The following is a 14,330-nucleotide window of genomic DNA, read 5'->3' on the forward strand; positions in this document are numbered from 1 at the left end:
TTCAGTCGGATTTATCTTATAACATAAATGTAAACATATACATATATATTTATATATGTATATATATATATATATATATATATATATATATATATATATATATATATGTGTATATATTAGTGATGGGTTGATGAGGCGTCATGCGTTTTGACACATTGCAAAACTGTATTGATACTGTGTCGATACTGTGTCACTAAATACTGACATCTGCTGGACATTAAACATCCCTACAGGCAACCTATGGACCGACTCAACTGACACTGATTTTATGACCTAGTACAGTGATCCTCAACAGGCGGACCGCGGTCCATGTCCGGACCCAGCGACGTGTCCGTCCGGACCCAGCACAAATTATAGTAAAAAAAAAAATAAAAATGTTTTTTTTATTATTATAATTATAATTATTATAAAAAAATATAATAATTCTATTTATCTGTGAGTTATCGCTAGCGCAAGTCAACGTTCTTTGTTGTTTTTAGTCAAATATCTCCACGTTTCGTTTACACTTCTCGTGTCTCACTCACTCCGTCTCTCTCTCTCTCTCTCTCTCTCTCTCTCTCTCTCTCTCTCTCTCTCTCTCAGAGAGAGAAAGAGAGAGAGACGGAGTGAGAGCGAGAGAACGCCACTCTGATTGGCTAATTCCGGGGTATGGGTTGTCATCTCTTTCACAACGACGCGCTGATAGGCTGTTACCACCTGGGTCATGTGCACAGTGCATGGAACCTTTCGCTGCAGGCACACAGTTGTCTCGTATCGCTACTTCGCTAACTGTTCACTCGTCAGTCACTGAATGTGAATCAAATCACAATGGCATGCTCCAAGTTGGCTCAGGCTGGTAGAAGAAAGGTGGACAGGGAAAACCGACGTTTCAAGGAAGAATGGACAGAGCAATATGTTTTCATCCTACCTACTGCAAGTACCAGACCAATGTGTCTACTATGCAAGACTACTGTTGCTCTGGTGAAAAGTGAAAATCTGAAACGTCACTATCTGAAAGAGCACCGCGAATTTGAAGAGACATTTCCTCATGATTCAGAGCTAAGACAAAAAGAAATCACGAGGCTGAAAAAGTCATATGAAACATCAAGCAAGATTTTTGTTAAATCTATGACACAACAACAAATAGCAACAGAGCAGTAACGTGCGGTGAGGTTGATGGCTGGTGAGGCACTGACTTCAACACAGTCAGATTTACAAACATATGAACCCTAAAGAGTATCTTATTCACCATTTGATTGGCAGCAGTTAACGGGTTATGTTTAAAAGCTCATACCAGCATTCTTCCCTGCTTGGCACTCAGCATCAAGGGTTGGAATTGGGGGTTAAATCACCAAAAATGATTCCCGGGCGCAGCGCCGCTGCTGCCCACTGCTCCCCTCACCTCCCAGGGGGTGATCAAGGGATGGGTCAAATGCAGAGGACACATTTTTTCAAAGTTCTTATTTATTTTTGTTTCAAAGAAAATATTTCATGTATTTTATTGGATATTTATTTTATTTTTGTTAATTTTAAGAAAATGTTAAACTACCTACCTCCTGCTATTATATAAGCTTGACCGATAATAAACGGACCCAGCCTGTTTCAAAAAAACATTTGTGGACCTTCAAGATTTGTACTTGAGGACCCCTGACCTAGTATATACAATAATATAAACCAAGTCATTGTATTTCATTTAGGATTATTTCATAACTTCATTTAAATAAAAAAATATTTTTTATCTTTTTTAGATACAGTCAATAAATAATGTGAACATGTATCATAACATGGAAATCTAAGAGAACGTGTTGTGAATGAGGAATTGAGGATGCTTGTGGACTGGGAAATTTTTTTATTTTTTTTTTACACATTTTTATTTTAAAAAAACAGTTTTTCCTACGTATTCAATTTTAGACGCTTTCTCTTCTTAGTTATTATTTCTCCGGGTGTAGAAAAGACCCGCTCACAGGGCACATTGGAGGCGTCAGTGCGACACAGTTCGCGTATCGGTGACTTTCTAAAAGCGGTACGCGCACCGACACAGGGTTTTGCTCTATGAGCTCGAAGCATGTGCCGATGCATCGGTGTTGCCGGACCCATCACTAATATATATATATATATATATATATATATATATATATATATATATATATATATATATATATATATATATATATATTGTCTTGGATCGATTGAGGGAACCCCTCATGAAACAGGCCTGTAGAGATGAAATAGTCTTGTGATTTTTTTCCCCACACACACACACATATATATATATATATATATATATATATATATATATATATATATATATATATATATATATATATATATATGTGTGTGTGTATATATATGTATATATACATATGTATATATATATATGTATATATATGCACATATAACATATATGCATATACATATGTTATATGTATACACAAATAAAATGTACATACATATTATATATATGCATATAACATACAAATTACATAAATGCATATACATATGTTATATATATATACAAATACAATGGTTATACACACATATGTGTACAGTATATACAAATTGCATGTGAAGTGTACAGTATATACAACTTGTATGGGATGTGTACAGTATATAGCTGGGTTGCAATCACGTGACCTAGACGCACTTCCGGGTTTCAGGCGATGGTCCGAGCCCCATTAGGGTACTGTTTATTGACCTGCATCAGTGCTGATTTGGGCGTATTTTGAAATGTTTAATAGCAAATAGACATGCGATCATAAACAAATATTCAAATTGGGATGGAGTGGATTTATACACTCCTAAGAAAACTTATAGATTCAAACCATTTATTATCACCAAGACGTTACTGCTCACCTTGACCTAACTTCATTTGACACTCACAAGGATGTAGAGAAGAAAAGAAGCACATCATGTCATTGCATCTGAGGGGTCCACAAATTAAACATTAATCTTTGAAAGACATAGTTGGACTTATTCGTACATCGCTAAGTAACTTATTTGATTGACATAACGAGTGCCGTGCTGCTGTGATCGTGACGCCAATGAGAAAAAAGATAACTTTGTTTGCAGTTGATTTCCTGCTACAAATATTTGTCTCATCTAGAATTCATGTCTGCAGTTGTTTTAATGCTGTGAAGTTGATATTTTGTCTCATTATTTAGCTATAGATGTCCCTGTTGTTCAGTTTTATATTTTTGTTATTATTATTATTATTATATATTTTCTTGATGCTAAGAAATATCACGAAAGACGCTGTGGTCATCCTGCACAATAACAACAACTAAGCTTTTAGTTTCTGTTATGAAAATGGACAATGAAAATACGGTGTATTGGACCAGCAATCACAATATTTATTACTAGGACCTAACATGACGTTAGTTTATTTACACAAGCTATATTTAGGCATAGCAACCACAAAAAACCCACAAACTAATGTGATCTCTTGTCCTTTTCTTCCGTTTAATTCCGCTCTCTTTGGCCTACGTGACGGTATACTGCAGTGATCCTCAACAGGCGGACCGCGGTCCATGTCCGGACCCAGCGACGTGTCCGTCCGGACCCAGCACGAATTATAGTAAAAAAATAAAAAATAAATAAAAGAAATGTTTTTTTATTATTATAATTATAATTATTATAAAAAAATATTATAATTGTATTTATCTTTGAGTTATCGCTAGCGCAAGTCAACGTTCTTTGTTGTTTTTAGTCAAATATCTCCACGTTTCGTTTACACTTCTCCGTGTCTCACTCACTCCGTCTCTCTCTTTCTCTCTCTCTCTCTCTCTCTCTCTCTCTGAGAGAGAGAAAGAGAGAGAGACGGAATGAGAGCGAGAGAACGTCGCTCTGATTGGCTGATTCCGGGGTATGGGTTGTCATCTCGATCACAATGACGCGCTGATATGCTGTTACCACCTGGGTCATACACATGTGCACAGTGCATGGAACCCTTCGCTGCAGGCACACAGTTGTCTCGTATCGCTACTTCGCTAACTGTTCACTCGTCAGTCACAGAATGTGAATCAAATCACAATGGCATGCTCCAAGTTGGCTCAGGCTGGTAGAAGAAAGGTGGACAGGGAAAACCGACGTTTCAAGGAAGAATGGACAGAGCAATATGTTTCATCCTACCTACTGCAAGTACCAGACCAATGTGTCTAATATGCAACAGTACTGTTGCTCTGGTGAAAAGTGAAAATCTGAAACGTCACTATCTGAAAGAGCACCGCGAATTTGAAGAGACATTTCCTCATGATTCAGAGCTAAGAAAAAAAGAAATCACGAGGCTGAAAAAGTCATATGAAACATCAAGCAAGATTTTTGTTAAATCTATGACACAACAACAAATAGCAAGAGCCCAATTCTCCCATTGAGCAGCTGTGTTTTACACAATGGGGATGCACTGTACAACAATAGTTATATTTGCACATGAATGAGATCTGTTGAGGTCATTTGTTTACCAGGGATAGGAGGGTTGTGTTTAAAAGTATTTATTTTTTGTTAAAACTGAAAGTTTTATTTAAGTTCTTATTTATTTTTGTTTCAAAGAAAATCTTTCATATATTTTATTGGATATTTATTTTATTTTTGTTAATTTTAAGAAAATGTTAAACTACTACCTACCTCCTGATACTATATAAGCTTGACCGATAATAAACGGACCCAGCCTGTTTCAAAAAAACATTTGTGGACCTTCAAGATTTGTACTTGAGGACCCCGGGTATACTGTATGCTCGTTTTGTTTGTTTGTCAGTACTAGTTATGTCATCGTATGTGAAGATGGTGGGATGGCCGCCATGATGCTGACCAACATTTCCATAACAGCATGAAGGTAAATGTCCCTTCTGCTCCTCCAGCAGCATGGACTGAAGGCCGAAGGCGCAGTGTGAGCAGCAGCTGTAGCGTAGATGAAGCATGAAGAGTCCGGTCCGCAGATGCAGGGATGTGGAGCACGGCCGTGGTCAAGTTTGGGCCGGGTCCAGTTTCATGCAAGCAGAGCAACGCATCCCCGTCTCCAAAGACGCCATCACGGCCTCGTCCGCCTCTGCCATGTGGTTCATCAGGGACGCCTGCGGCATCGTTTGTGCCCTCATAACGTGGCTGCTGGTCTTCTACGCAGAGTTTGTGGTGCTCTTTGTCATGCTGCTTCCCTCCAACAACCTGACCTACAGCATCATCAACGGCTCTCTGTTCAACGCCCTGGCCTTCCTGGCCCTCGCCTCGCACGCCAGGGCCATGTGCACCGACCCTGTAAGTCACCTTTTTATATTTGGCACTGTCCCAATGTCAACACCCATGTAGGAGACACCACCTTACTACGCGTACACCTTTAAAAAGGTTAAATATCAACACCCATGTAGGAGACACCACCTTACTACTTGTATAGCTTTAAAAATGTTCCAATGTCAACACCCACGTAGGAGACGCCACCTTCCTACAAGTACACCTTTAAAAAGTTTAAATATCAACACCCATATAACAGACACCACCTTCCTATGTATACACCTTTACAAGTTCAAATATCAACACCCATGTAGGAGACACCACCTTACGACATGTACACCTTTAAAAAGGTTAAATATCAACACCCCTGTAAGACACAATTTTATTAAATCCATCCATCCATCCATTTTCTACCGCTTGTCCATCTTTATTTATTATATTGTATATTATTATTATATTATATTTGGCAGCACGGTGGAGCAGGGGTTAGTGCATGTGCCTCACAATACGAAGGTCCTGAGTAGTCCTGGGTTCAATCCTGGACTCGGGATCTTTCTGTGTGGAGTTTGCATGTTCTCCCCGTGACTGCGTGGGTTCCCTCCGGGTACTCCGGCTTCCTCCAACCTCCAAAGACATGCACCTGGGGATAAGTTGATTGGCAACACTAAATTGGCCCTAGTGTGTGGATGTGAGTGTGAATGTTGTCTGTCTATCTGTGTTGGCCCTGCGATGAGGTGGCGACTTGTCCAGGGTGTACCCCGCCTTCCGCCCGATTGTAGCTGAGATAGGCTCCAGCGCCCCCCGCGACCCCAAAGGGAATAAGCGGTAGAAAATGGATGGATGGATGGATGGATGCTAGTGTGAACAGCATAGATATATAAACAAAAGAGTACCGTATTTTTCGGACTATAAGTCGCAGTTTTTTTCATAGTTTGGCCGGGGGTGCGACTTATACTCAGGAGCGACTTATGTGTGAAATTATTAACTTATACCGTAAAATATCAAATAATATTATTTATCTCATTCACGTAAGAGACTAGACGTGTAAGATTTCATGGGATTTAGCGATTAGGAGTGACAGATTGTTTGGTAAACGTATAGCATGTTCTATATGTTATAGTTATTTGAATGACTCTTACCATAATATGTTACGTTAACATACCAGGCACGTTCTCAGTTGGTTATTTATGCCTCATATAACGTACACTTATTCAGCCTGTTGTTCACTATTCTTTATTTATTTTAAATTGCCTTTCAAATGTCTATTCTTGGTGTTGGCTTTTATCAAATAAATTTCCCCAAAAAATGCGACTTACACTCCAGTGTGACTTGTGTTTTTTTCCTTCTTTATTATGCATTTTCGGCAGGTGCGACTTATACTCCGGTGCGACTTATACTCCGAAAAATACGGTAGCTACATGGCAACTGTAGCTGCCTGCTAAGAGATAAAATAAATAAAAGTCCCTACTTGGCGAGAGAGTATCCTTTATTTAATTTGTGTACCTTCTAAAAAGCACAATGTTCCAGACCCTTTGTCCCCAATCGCCATAAACTTGCGTCTCAAAGATGTGTGTCGTCTATCTACTCATTCATATCTATGGCTGACAGACGTGTTTACGTACTGTTTAGTTATCCTCTCTCCTGATGTATTAATCTACTTGCTTAAACACGTAACATTAAAAGAATGTTAGCTAATAGTTCTCACATGGTTTGATACAACCAAACCTAAACTAACATTTGGACCAGGGTTTCTTAACCCAAAATATGTATTTCTCAGCTTTGGTCCTTATGGGCCGCAACAGTACTCAGTTTTAATACACTTTTCCACCACTTATAGTAGTAATGACAATATCAAACAGAAGAAGTCTGGAGCTAAAGTCACAGAAGTTTCTCAAGCGCAAAAATTATGACTAAAGTGGTGAAGCTGTATTTTCATTTGCACTTTAATTTTATTGACAGTTTAGTTAAAAAATATGTTCATTATTAATTTAGTTTATTCATTTCAGCACTCCAAAGACATGCACCTGGGGTTAGGTTGATTGGCAACACTAAATTGGCCCTAGTGTGTGGATGTGAGTGTGAATGTTGTCTGTCTATCTGTGTTGGCCCTGCGATGAGGTGGCGACTTGTCCAGGGTGTACCCCGCCTTCCGCCCGATTGTAGCTGAGATAGGCTCCAGCGCCCCCCGCGACCCCAAAAGGGAATAAGCGGTAGAAATGGATGGATGGGGGCATTTCAGCACTACATAATTGTATGTAAAAATTTTTCATCTGTTATTTACAAGTCCCTTGGCTGGTACTTATTTTTCCAATCAGCCTGACCAAAGCTTAAGGTTTATGTGTTTAATAAATAAAAACACACGGTTCCCATATCATTTGACAAGGTTAGGTAGAATATTGAATATGATCAAGAGTAAGGTTACTAATTCAGTGTTAATATTTTAGGGGGGCTGGGACTCTGCAGTGGAAAAGTTCAGAACCTTTGGTGCAAAGTATTTCTGTTTCTTTCAGGGAGCAGTACCCAAAGGCAATGCAACAATGGAATACATAGAAAGCCTTCAGTTGAAACCCGGACAAGTGGTCTACAAATGTCCCAAGTGCTGCAGCATCAAGCCCGACCGAGCACACCACTGCAGGTGAGCAAGGCATCGTGGGCTGCAGTCGTTGCAGCTCGTGTTTGGGTCCACAAACGCATCGCCATGAATGTCAGTGTCATGCAAAAGTTCATTCATTTCACGAGTTGAATGCAAAAACTGAAAGTGGTGTCCTCACCACATATTAGGTTCAATATTTCAACAATCTAGTCATGTCTGAAATAGGTATGGGTGATAAACGTATTGAATGTCTCTCCATTGCGCCTGGCAGTAATTTCCAAAAAAGTGACGGAATAATTGCATTCCCTGGTAACTCTTGAAGCAGAACAAATTCAATTACTGTATTTTTCCGACCATAAAGCGCACTTAAAATTCTTTCATTTTCTCAAAATTGGACAGTGCGCCTAATATACAGATTAATTCTGGTTGTGCTTACAGGACCTCCAAACTATTTTATTTGGTACATGGTGTAATGATAAGTGTGTTCAGTAGATGGCGCCTGTTCAGTAAAGTACCCGCAAGCAAGTAACACCAAAATGTTGATGTTTCATTGAGAATATAGAACATTACACACGGTGCTCAAAAATCCGTCAAAATTTTAGTTTTGTGCAACGTTGGTAAGCTATGAAGCCGCACCGTTTGATGGATTATCGAACATTACAGCTACCGTAGTCAGACAGTTTTATTATGGTGTGTGTATAACAATCTCAAAATGTTACCTATTAGGAGACATTATCTGGTGTTTTGTTTCCAATATTATTATGCAACACCAACTTTTCTTACCTTCTGGTACCTGCTGATGTGTACTTGAGATCTGCATAAGTCTCGAAAATTTGCGTGCATCCGCCATTGTAGTCAATAATCTCGTTTTTCTCTATCCTCTTGTTGTGGGGCATTCACCCTCCGCTGTTGCCATTTCTAGCGTACTTTGCTCCAAAGTACATTTTTTGTGTTGATTTATATATACAAAAGTAAATATTGACATGTGCAAAGGAAGTAAAATATGATGAAACAAGGCAGCAGCTAAGAAAAGACTCCCCCATTCATCACCTCTTTATCACACAGGAAAAACCCGCCTGCTGATTTTACTAAATCTGGCGCTGACGGAAGACAACCATGTGACTCGCATCACCAAAGTGACCATAGGATGAACAAATATAGTACGGTACTAAGACTATAGTGGCCATATAGTTCATGCGGCACAGGAGCCATATGTGGTCCGTGACTCGTTTGTCATTGGCCCGTAGGCACATTGCAAAAAAAACACTTGCAAAAAAAAACAAAAAAAAAACTGTTACATTGTCTGGACCCTGGAACCACTTGGACTTCCATCTTAAGCACCTGGACTGCCTTCAAAGCTGACAACTCTGCAGTCATAACAGGTGTGCCTCAGGAATCTGACTTGGGCCCCCGACTCTCCATCACTTAGTCCTCTCCCTTGGTCATGCTTTCTGCAAATTCAACATTCACTGCCACCTCTATGCTGATGTCCCCCAGCTCTACTTGTCCATTAAACCAAATCTCTCCTCCTGCTTATCTGAAATAAAATCCTGCTTCACTTCAAATGTCTTTAAACCATGATAAAACCAAAATCCTCCAAATTAGTAGGAAATCCTCACTTTTCACAGTGACAGCACCCCAGTCGTTCCCTCCCCTCAGATTAAGAGAATTGTATTCATCCTTGTGGTCAAATTAAGGTAAACTCCAATCCATTTTTGTTTGATAGCTGAAAAGAATGAACTTGTGTCAAACATTCCAAATGCTTGAGATGTACCTGTCTTTAAGTCTTGTTTTTTCAAACCTGTTGTTAATCGTAAGGACCAGTACTTAATGGTGGAATGGTTCATCGTCTTGTCTCCCATCGATCTCTGACTAGTGTTTGCAAACGCTGCATACGCAAGATGGACCACCACTGCCCCTGGGTCAACAACTGTGTTGGCGAGAGCAATCAAAAGTACTTTGTGCTCTTCACTGTAAGTTGTCTACTTCTTGGCGCTTTCCACTTATTATATTGAGGAGTAATATTTGCCGAGTGATTTACAGTTGACTTTTCTACCCTCTCTTCTTTTTGCCACTCAGATGTACATTGCACTCATCTCCCTCCATGTTCTCGTCATGGTGGTCTTTCATTTTCTCTACTGCTTTGAAGATGACTGGACAAGTAAGTGTTGTCTAATTATTATTTCCCAGAAGCTAAAGTAAGCATTTACTACAGATGTGAGCTTCGCAAACGAATCGTGTCTGTTAAACGGCTCTTTTAAGTGAACGATGAGAACCGATTAACAGTTGGAAGGCATTTTTTACGCACACGACTGGACTAGAAAATTAGTCAAAGGAAACATAGAATAATTAGGATTGACTTAAAACATATATATGTATATATATATATATATATATATATATATATATATATATATATACAGTATATATACTGTATATGTGTGCGTATATACTGTATATATACCGTATTTTTCGGAGTATAAGTCGCACCGGAGTATAAGTCGCACCTGCCGAAAATGCATAATAAAGAAGGAAAAAAACATATGTAAGTTGCACTGGAGCCCGGCCAAACTATGAAAAAAACTGCGACTTATATATATATATACTGTATATATCAATATATTAGGAGCGTCAAAAATTTATTTTCAGATTAATCACGATTCTTATTTAGAACGATTCTTAATCGAATCAAAACCATCAAAAATCTTACAAATCTTTTTACTCCGGCTTTCTCCCACCTCCAAAGCCATGCACCTGGGGATAGGTTGATTGGCGACATTAAATTGGCCCAAGTGTGTGAATGTGAGTGTGAATGTTGTCTGTCTATCTGTGTTGGCCCTGCGATGAGGTGGCGACTTGTCCAGGGTGTACGCCGCCTTCCGCCCGAATGCAGCTGAGATAGGCTCCAGCACCCCCCGCGACCCCGAAAGAGACAAGCGGTAGAAAATGGATGGATAGATGGATGGATCTTTTTTTTCTTCTTGTCATTTGTCCTGTCCAGCGGCTCAGACAAATCATATTGTTGATGTAGATGCTCATATCTGCTGTAGACATTTACTGTAGAAAAGAGGAGTGTTGGATACTTCTCTTGTTGCCTTATTTGTATTTGAGTTTATTAAATGTTTGGGTAGAATTTTATTAAGCAAAAACAGTCTTAAATCAAGAATCGATTCCAAATTGAATCGTTACCCCCAAGAATCGAGTAGAATTGTGTGTTGTCTAAAGATTCACAGCTGTAATTTTAACTTTTTAAGGTCAAGTCAAGTGTTGCCTTAAAGGAGGGCTCATATTTTAGGGCAACAGGGCAAACATTATTTTCTTTTGAGGCAGGGGCTCCGAAGCATGTATGTATATATATATATATATATATATATATATATATATATATATATATATATATATATATATATAGATATATGAACACTATATATAGTGTTCAGATATTAGATCTAGGGCTGCCAATTATGGCCAAAGTAATAATTAAGATTATTGTTATCAATATTGAAATCATGATTACTGATTGTTAGGTAAAGCACTGTTGGGGTGACGTTATTTGAACACTGATGAAGTTAGCAGTTAAATAAAGGATGAGTGAGCATCCCAGTAAACAACCTAAAGACTTTATAAACCCGTTGTGACAACGTTCACGACACATCACCTGCTGCATGTTTCCTCACCTCATTAACTCTCAGTCACAGCAGCTGATGGACGCTGTATTGAGAAAATAAAAGCAACATCAAATAGTTTTCTCCTTTGCTGTATACTTTTAGTGTGGGGACAAGTGTGTCTGTTTCCAATATTGTCCACACCTGTCGCCATCTAACAGCAGTGCGCTCTTATATGCACGGCGGGAAGCGAGGGAAAATGACGTTAAACCAAGCGTTTGGCTCCGTTTACTCTGAGGAGAAATCTCCGGAGCAAAGTCTGTGTCGTTAGTCCGGCATTATTATCAAGCCAAACGACGCTAGTGTGCATGCGGCTGACTTCGTGTTGCCTAAAATGCATTAATAATTGACAGTTTTTTGGTAAATAAAAAATTAGACTGGGTTACTAACAGTCTGGAATTTTATTGGCATTTATCATTATACTGTTTACTGTTACATCCCTAGTCCATTAACAAGCAAAAAGTCAAGGGCGGTCACGGCATGTTCTTGTCGTCGATGTTGGTAAATTCTTTTGTGCGTTAGGGCAATTGACCAGGGTGGTCGCAGCAGTTGCTGTGGTTAAATTTGAGCCCTGTATATATTATACACGCATCAGGTAACTGGTTTTGTTGTTTTATTGAATTTCTATTTCACAACAATCATTTTTGTCATAGTAGGACAGGATTACTGAAAAAATACTAAAACAAGTTTCACTATGTTTGCCAAGGGGGAAGGGCGAAGTAAGAAGCAGGTATTAGGAGTGTAACGGAACATGTATTTGTAATCTGATTGTTGCGTACACAACTTTCTGTTCTCCACACAGTACAATGAGTGAGGGACAGGAAGTGTGTCTCAGGTCAGTTTGGTAAACAAACACAGTCATGGCTAGCAATAGTGCTTAGGAGAAGCCAGAACTTGAAAACCCTTTTTGTCTTTAAATACTTAATGTTTCTGTATGGTGTATCTATATTTGTATTTTTAATTCAGAATTGTATTTATTTGGAATTTATTGGAATGGTGTCTCATGAAAATATATAAATGTTTGTGGAACCGTGAGGGTTGTACTTAATTTTGTATATCTTAGTATTGACCTGACCACTTCTTCCTTTCCTTCAAGACCATCACCTCCCGCTCTGCAATCAGGTCTTCTTTTGACAATCATGTTTCACAAATCAATATTGATAAAATATCCAAGTGCTAACTCTACAATAATACACTAAGCAGCATTTTAGACTCTCTTACCTCCGTTTGTTTTCTTCTCAACAGCTGCCTGGTCCAACCAGGAATTAATGAAAGCTACAGGTGGTCAACTTGAACAAATAAGAAATTAATAAAATCCATATTTTACTTAACAAGGACTCAATTATTCCCACTAAATAAAAAATATTACTCCAGTGTAATCATCTGAAACGATGATTTGGGTTATCAATATTCTCGACTCCCTGTCCCTCCCTAAACCCCAACTGTACTCTACTGTCATGTAATTGTCATGAAAAAGATGATGTTCAAATCCTTGGCCGCTTCCTCCACCTCAACTTCTCCCACTTTTCTACTCCCTGATGTGTGAAATACCAAACCCCAAAATACCAACCCTTCACTTGTCAGCGTGATCCTCTTCTCGCAACCGTGCTCAAATCTCTGCTTTCTTTCATTTCTGCCATTTGTTCAACCTTCACGCGCCGCTGGAATTATTTATCACTTTTCAAGACTGGAACTGTTACGTCAAGGCTGGGGAAAAAAAAAACAGATTCAGATCCAAACAACTTGAAAACACTTGCTTGTCAACTACACACCATCCAACCCCTCTAAGTCTTTCCAAGCCAGTTTCCTTACATCTAACCCCTCTACGAGCCTTTCCAGACCAGTTTACTCAACATCTAACCCCTCTAAAAGCATTTCTTGACCGGTTTCCTCACCATTTAACCCCTCTAAAAGCCTTTCCTGACTGGCTTCCTCACCCTCTAACCCCTCTATAAGCCTTTCCAGACCAGTTATTCACCATCCAACCCCTCTAAAAGCCATTCCAGAACAGTTTTCTCCCCATCTAACCCCTCTAAAAGCCTTTCCAGACCAGTTTCCTTACCATCCAAAACCTTTTTAAGCCTTTACAGATGAGTTTCCTTACCATCCAACCCCTCTAAAAACCTTTCCAGACCGGTTTCCTCACCATCTAACCCCTCTAAAAGCCTTTCCATACCGGTTTGCTCATCATCTATCACCTTGATACGCCTTTCCAGACTGGTTTCCCCACCATCTAACCCCTCTAAAAGCCTTTCCTGACCGGTCTCCTCACCATCTAACACCTCTATAAGCCTTACCAGACCGGTTTCCTCACCATGTAACCCTCTATAAGACTTTCCAGACTGGTTTCTTCACCATCTAAACCCTCTAAAAGCCTTTCCAGACCGGATTCATCACCATCTTCCATGTTAAAAAACACACAAACCTATTTAATATTAACGGTCTGGAATAGACTCATGCTTGTCTGTAAGTTGAAATGGAGTGGTAATTGTTTTTTTGGTGACACTTATAGGCCACAATAATTCATGAAGTTTAAGGTCATGATGCAGACACTACCTTGTAGACTTTGTATGTGAAAGTAAAATGCGTCTATAATTATTTGATATTTGTTTGTATTGAAAAGTGTGGTGTTTTATTGTTCAATGATTATCACATATATAAACTGTTGTGTAGCTTACGTTTACATTGAGGCAGGGGGGGGGTTGTGTTGTTCCAATGCAAACAAAAGAAATAAACATGTAAATACCAAAGCATTTGTAATTTCAACAATTTTCTGGGAGAAGTGGTGCATTATCTGACAGAAATTCGGGGGTGCCAATATTGGCCATGACTGTGTGTGTGTATATACTGTATATGTGTGTATGTGTGTGTGT

General features: G+C 39.1%; 1 protein-coding gene across 4 annotated transcripts in view; it reads left to right on the forward strand.

Moving 5' to 3' along the window:
• The window catches only part of zdhhc3a (zDHHC palmitoyltransferase 3a), a 42,208-nt gene that overhangs the window by 423 nt on the left and 27,455 nt on the right, over positions 1-14,330 (forward strand). For 3 of the 4 annotated variants that reach the window (XM_061983129.2, XM_061983130.2, XM_061983127.1), the window contains exons 2-5: positions 4,833-5,226; positions 7,710-7,834; positions 9,669-9,765; positions 9,872-9,953. In XM_061983129.2, the coding sequence (XP_061839113.1) occupies positions 4,891-5,226; positions 7,710-7,834; positions 9,669-9,765; positions 9,872-9,953 (640 nt within the window). In that variant the 5' untranslated portion in view covers positions 4,833-4,890. The remainder of the gene's footprint in view (positions 1-4,832; positions 5,227-7,709; positions 7,835-9,668; positions 9,766-9,871; positions 9,954-14,330) is intronic. The other variant, XM_061983128.2, reaches the window with a different exon arrangement.

Source organism: Nerophis lumbriciformis, linkage group LG21, assembly GCF_033978685.3.
Source record: "Nerophis lumbriciformis linkage group LG21, RoL_Nlum_v2.1, whole genome shotgun sequence".
NCBI lineage: Eukaryota > Metazoa > Chordata > Actinopteri > Syngnathiformes > Syngnathidae > Nerophis > Nerophis lumbriciformis.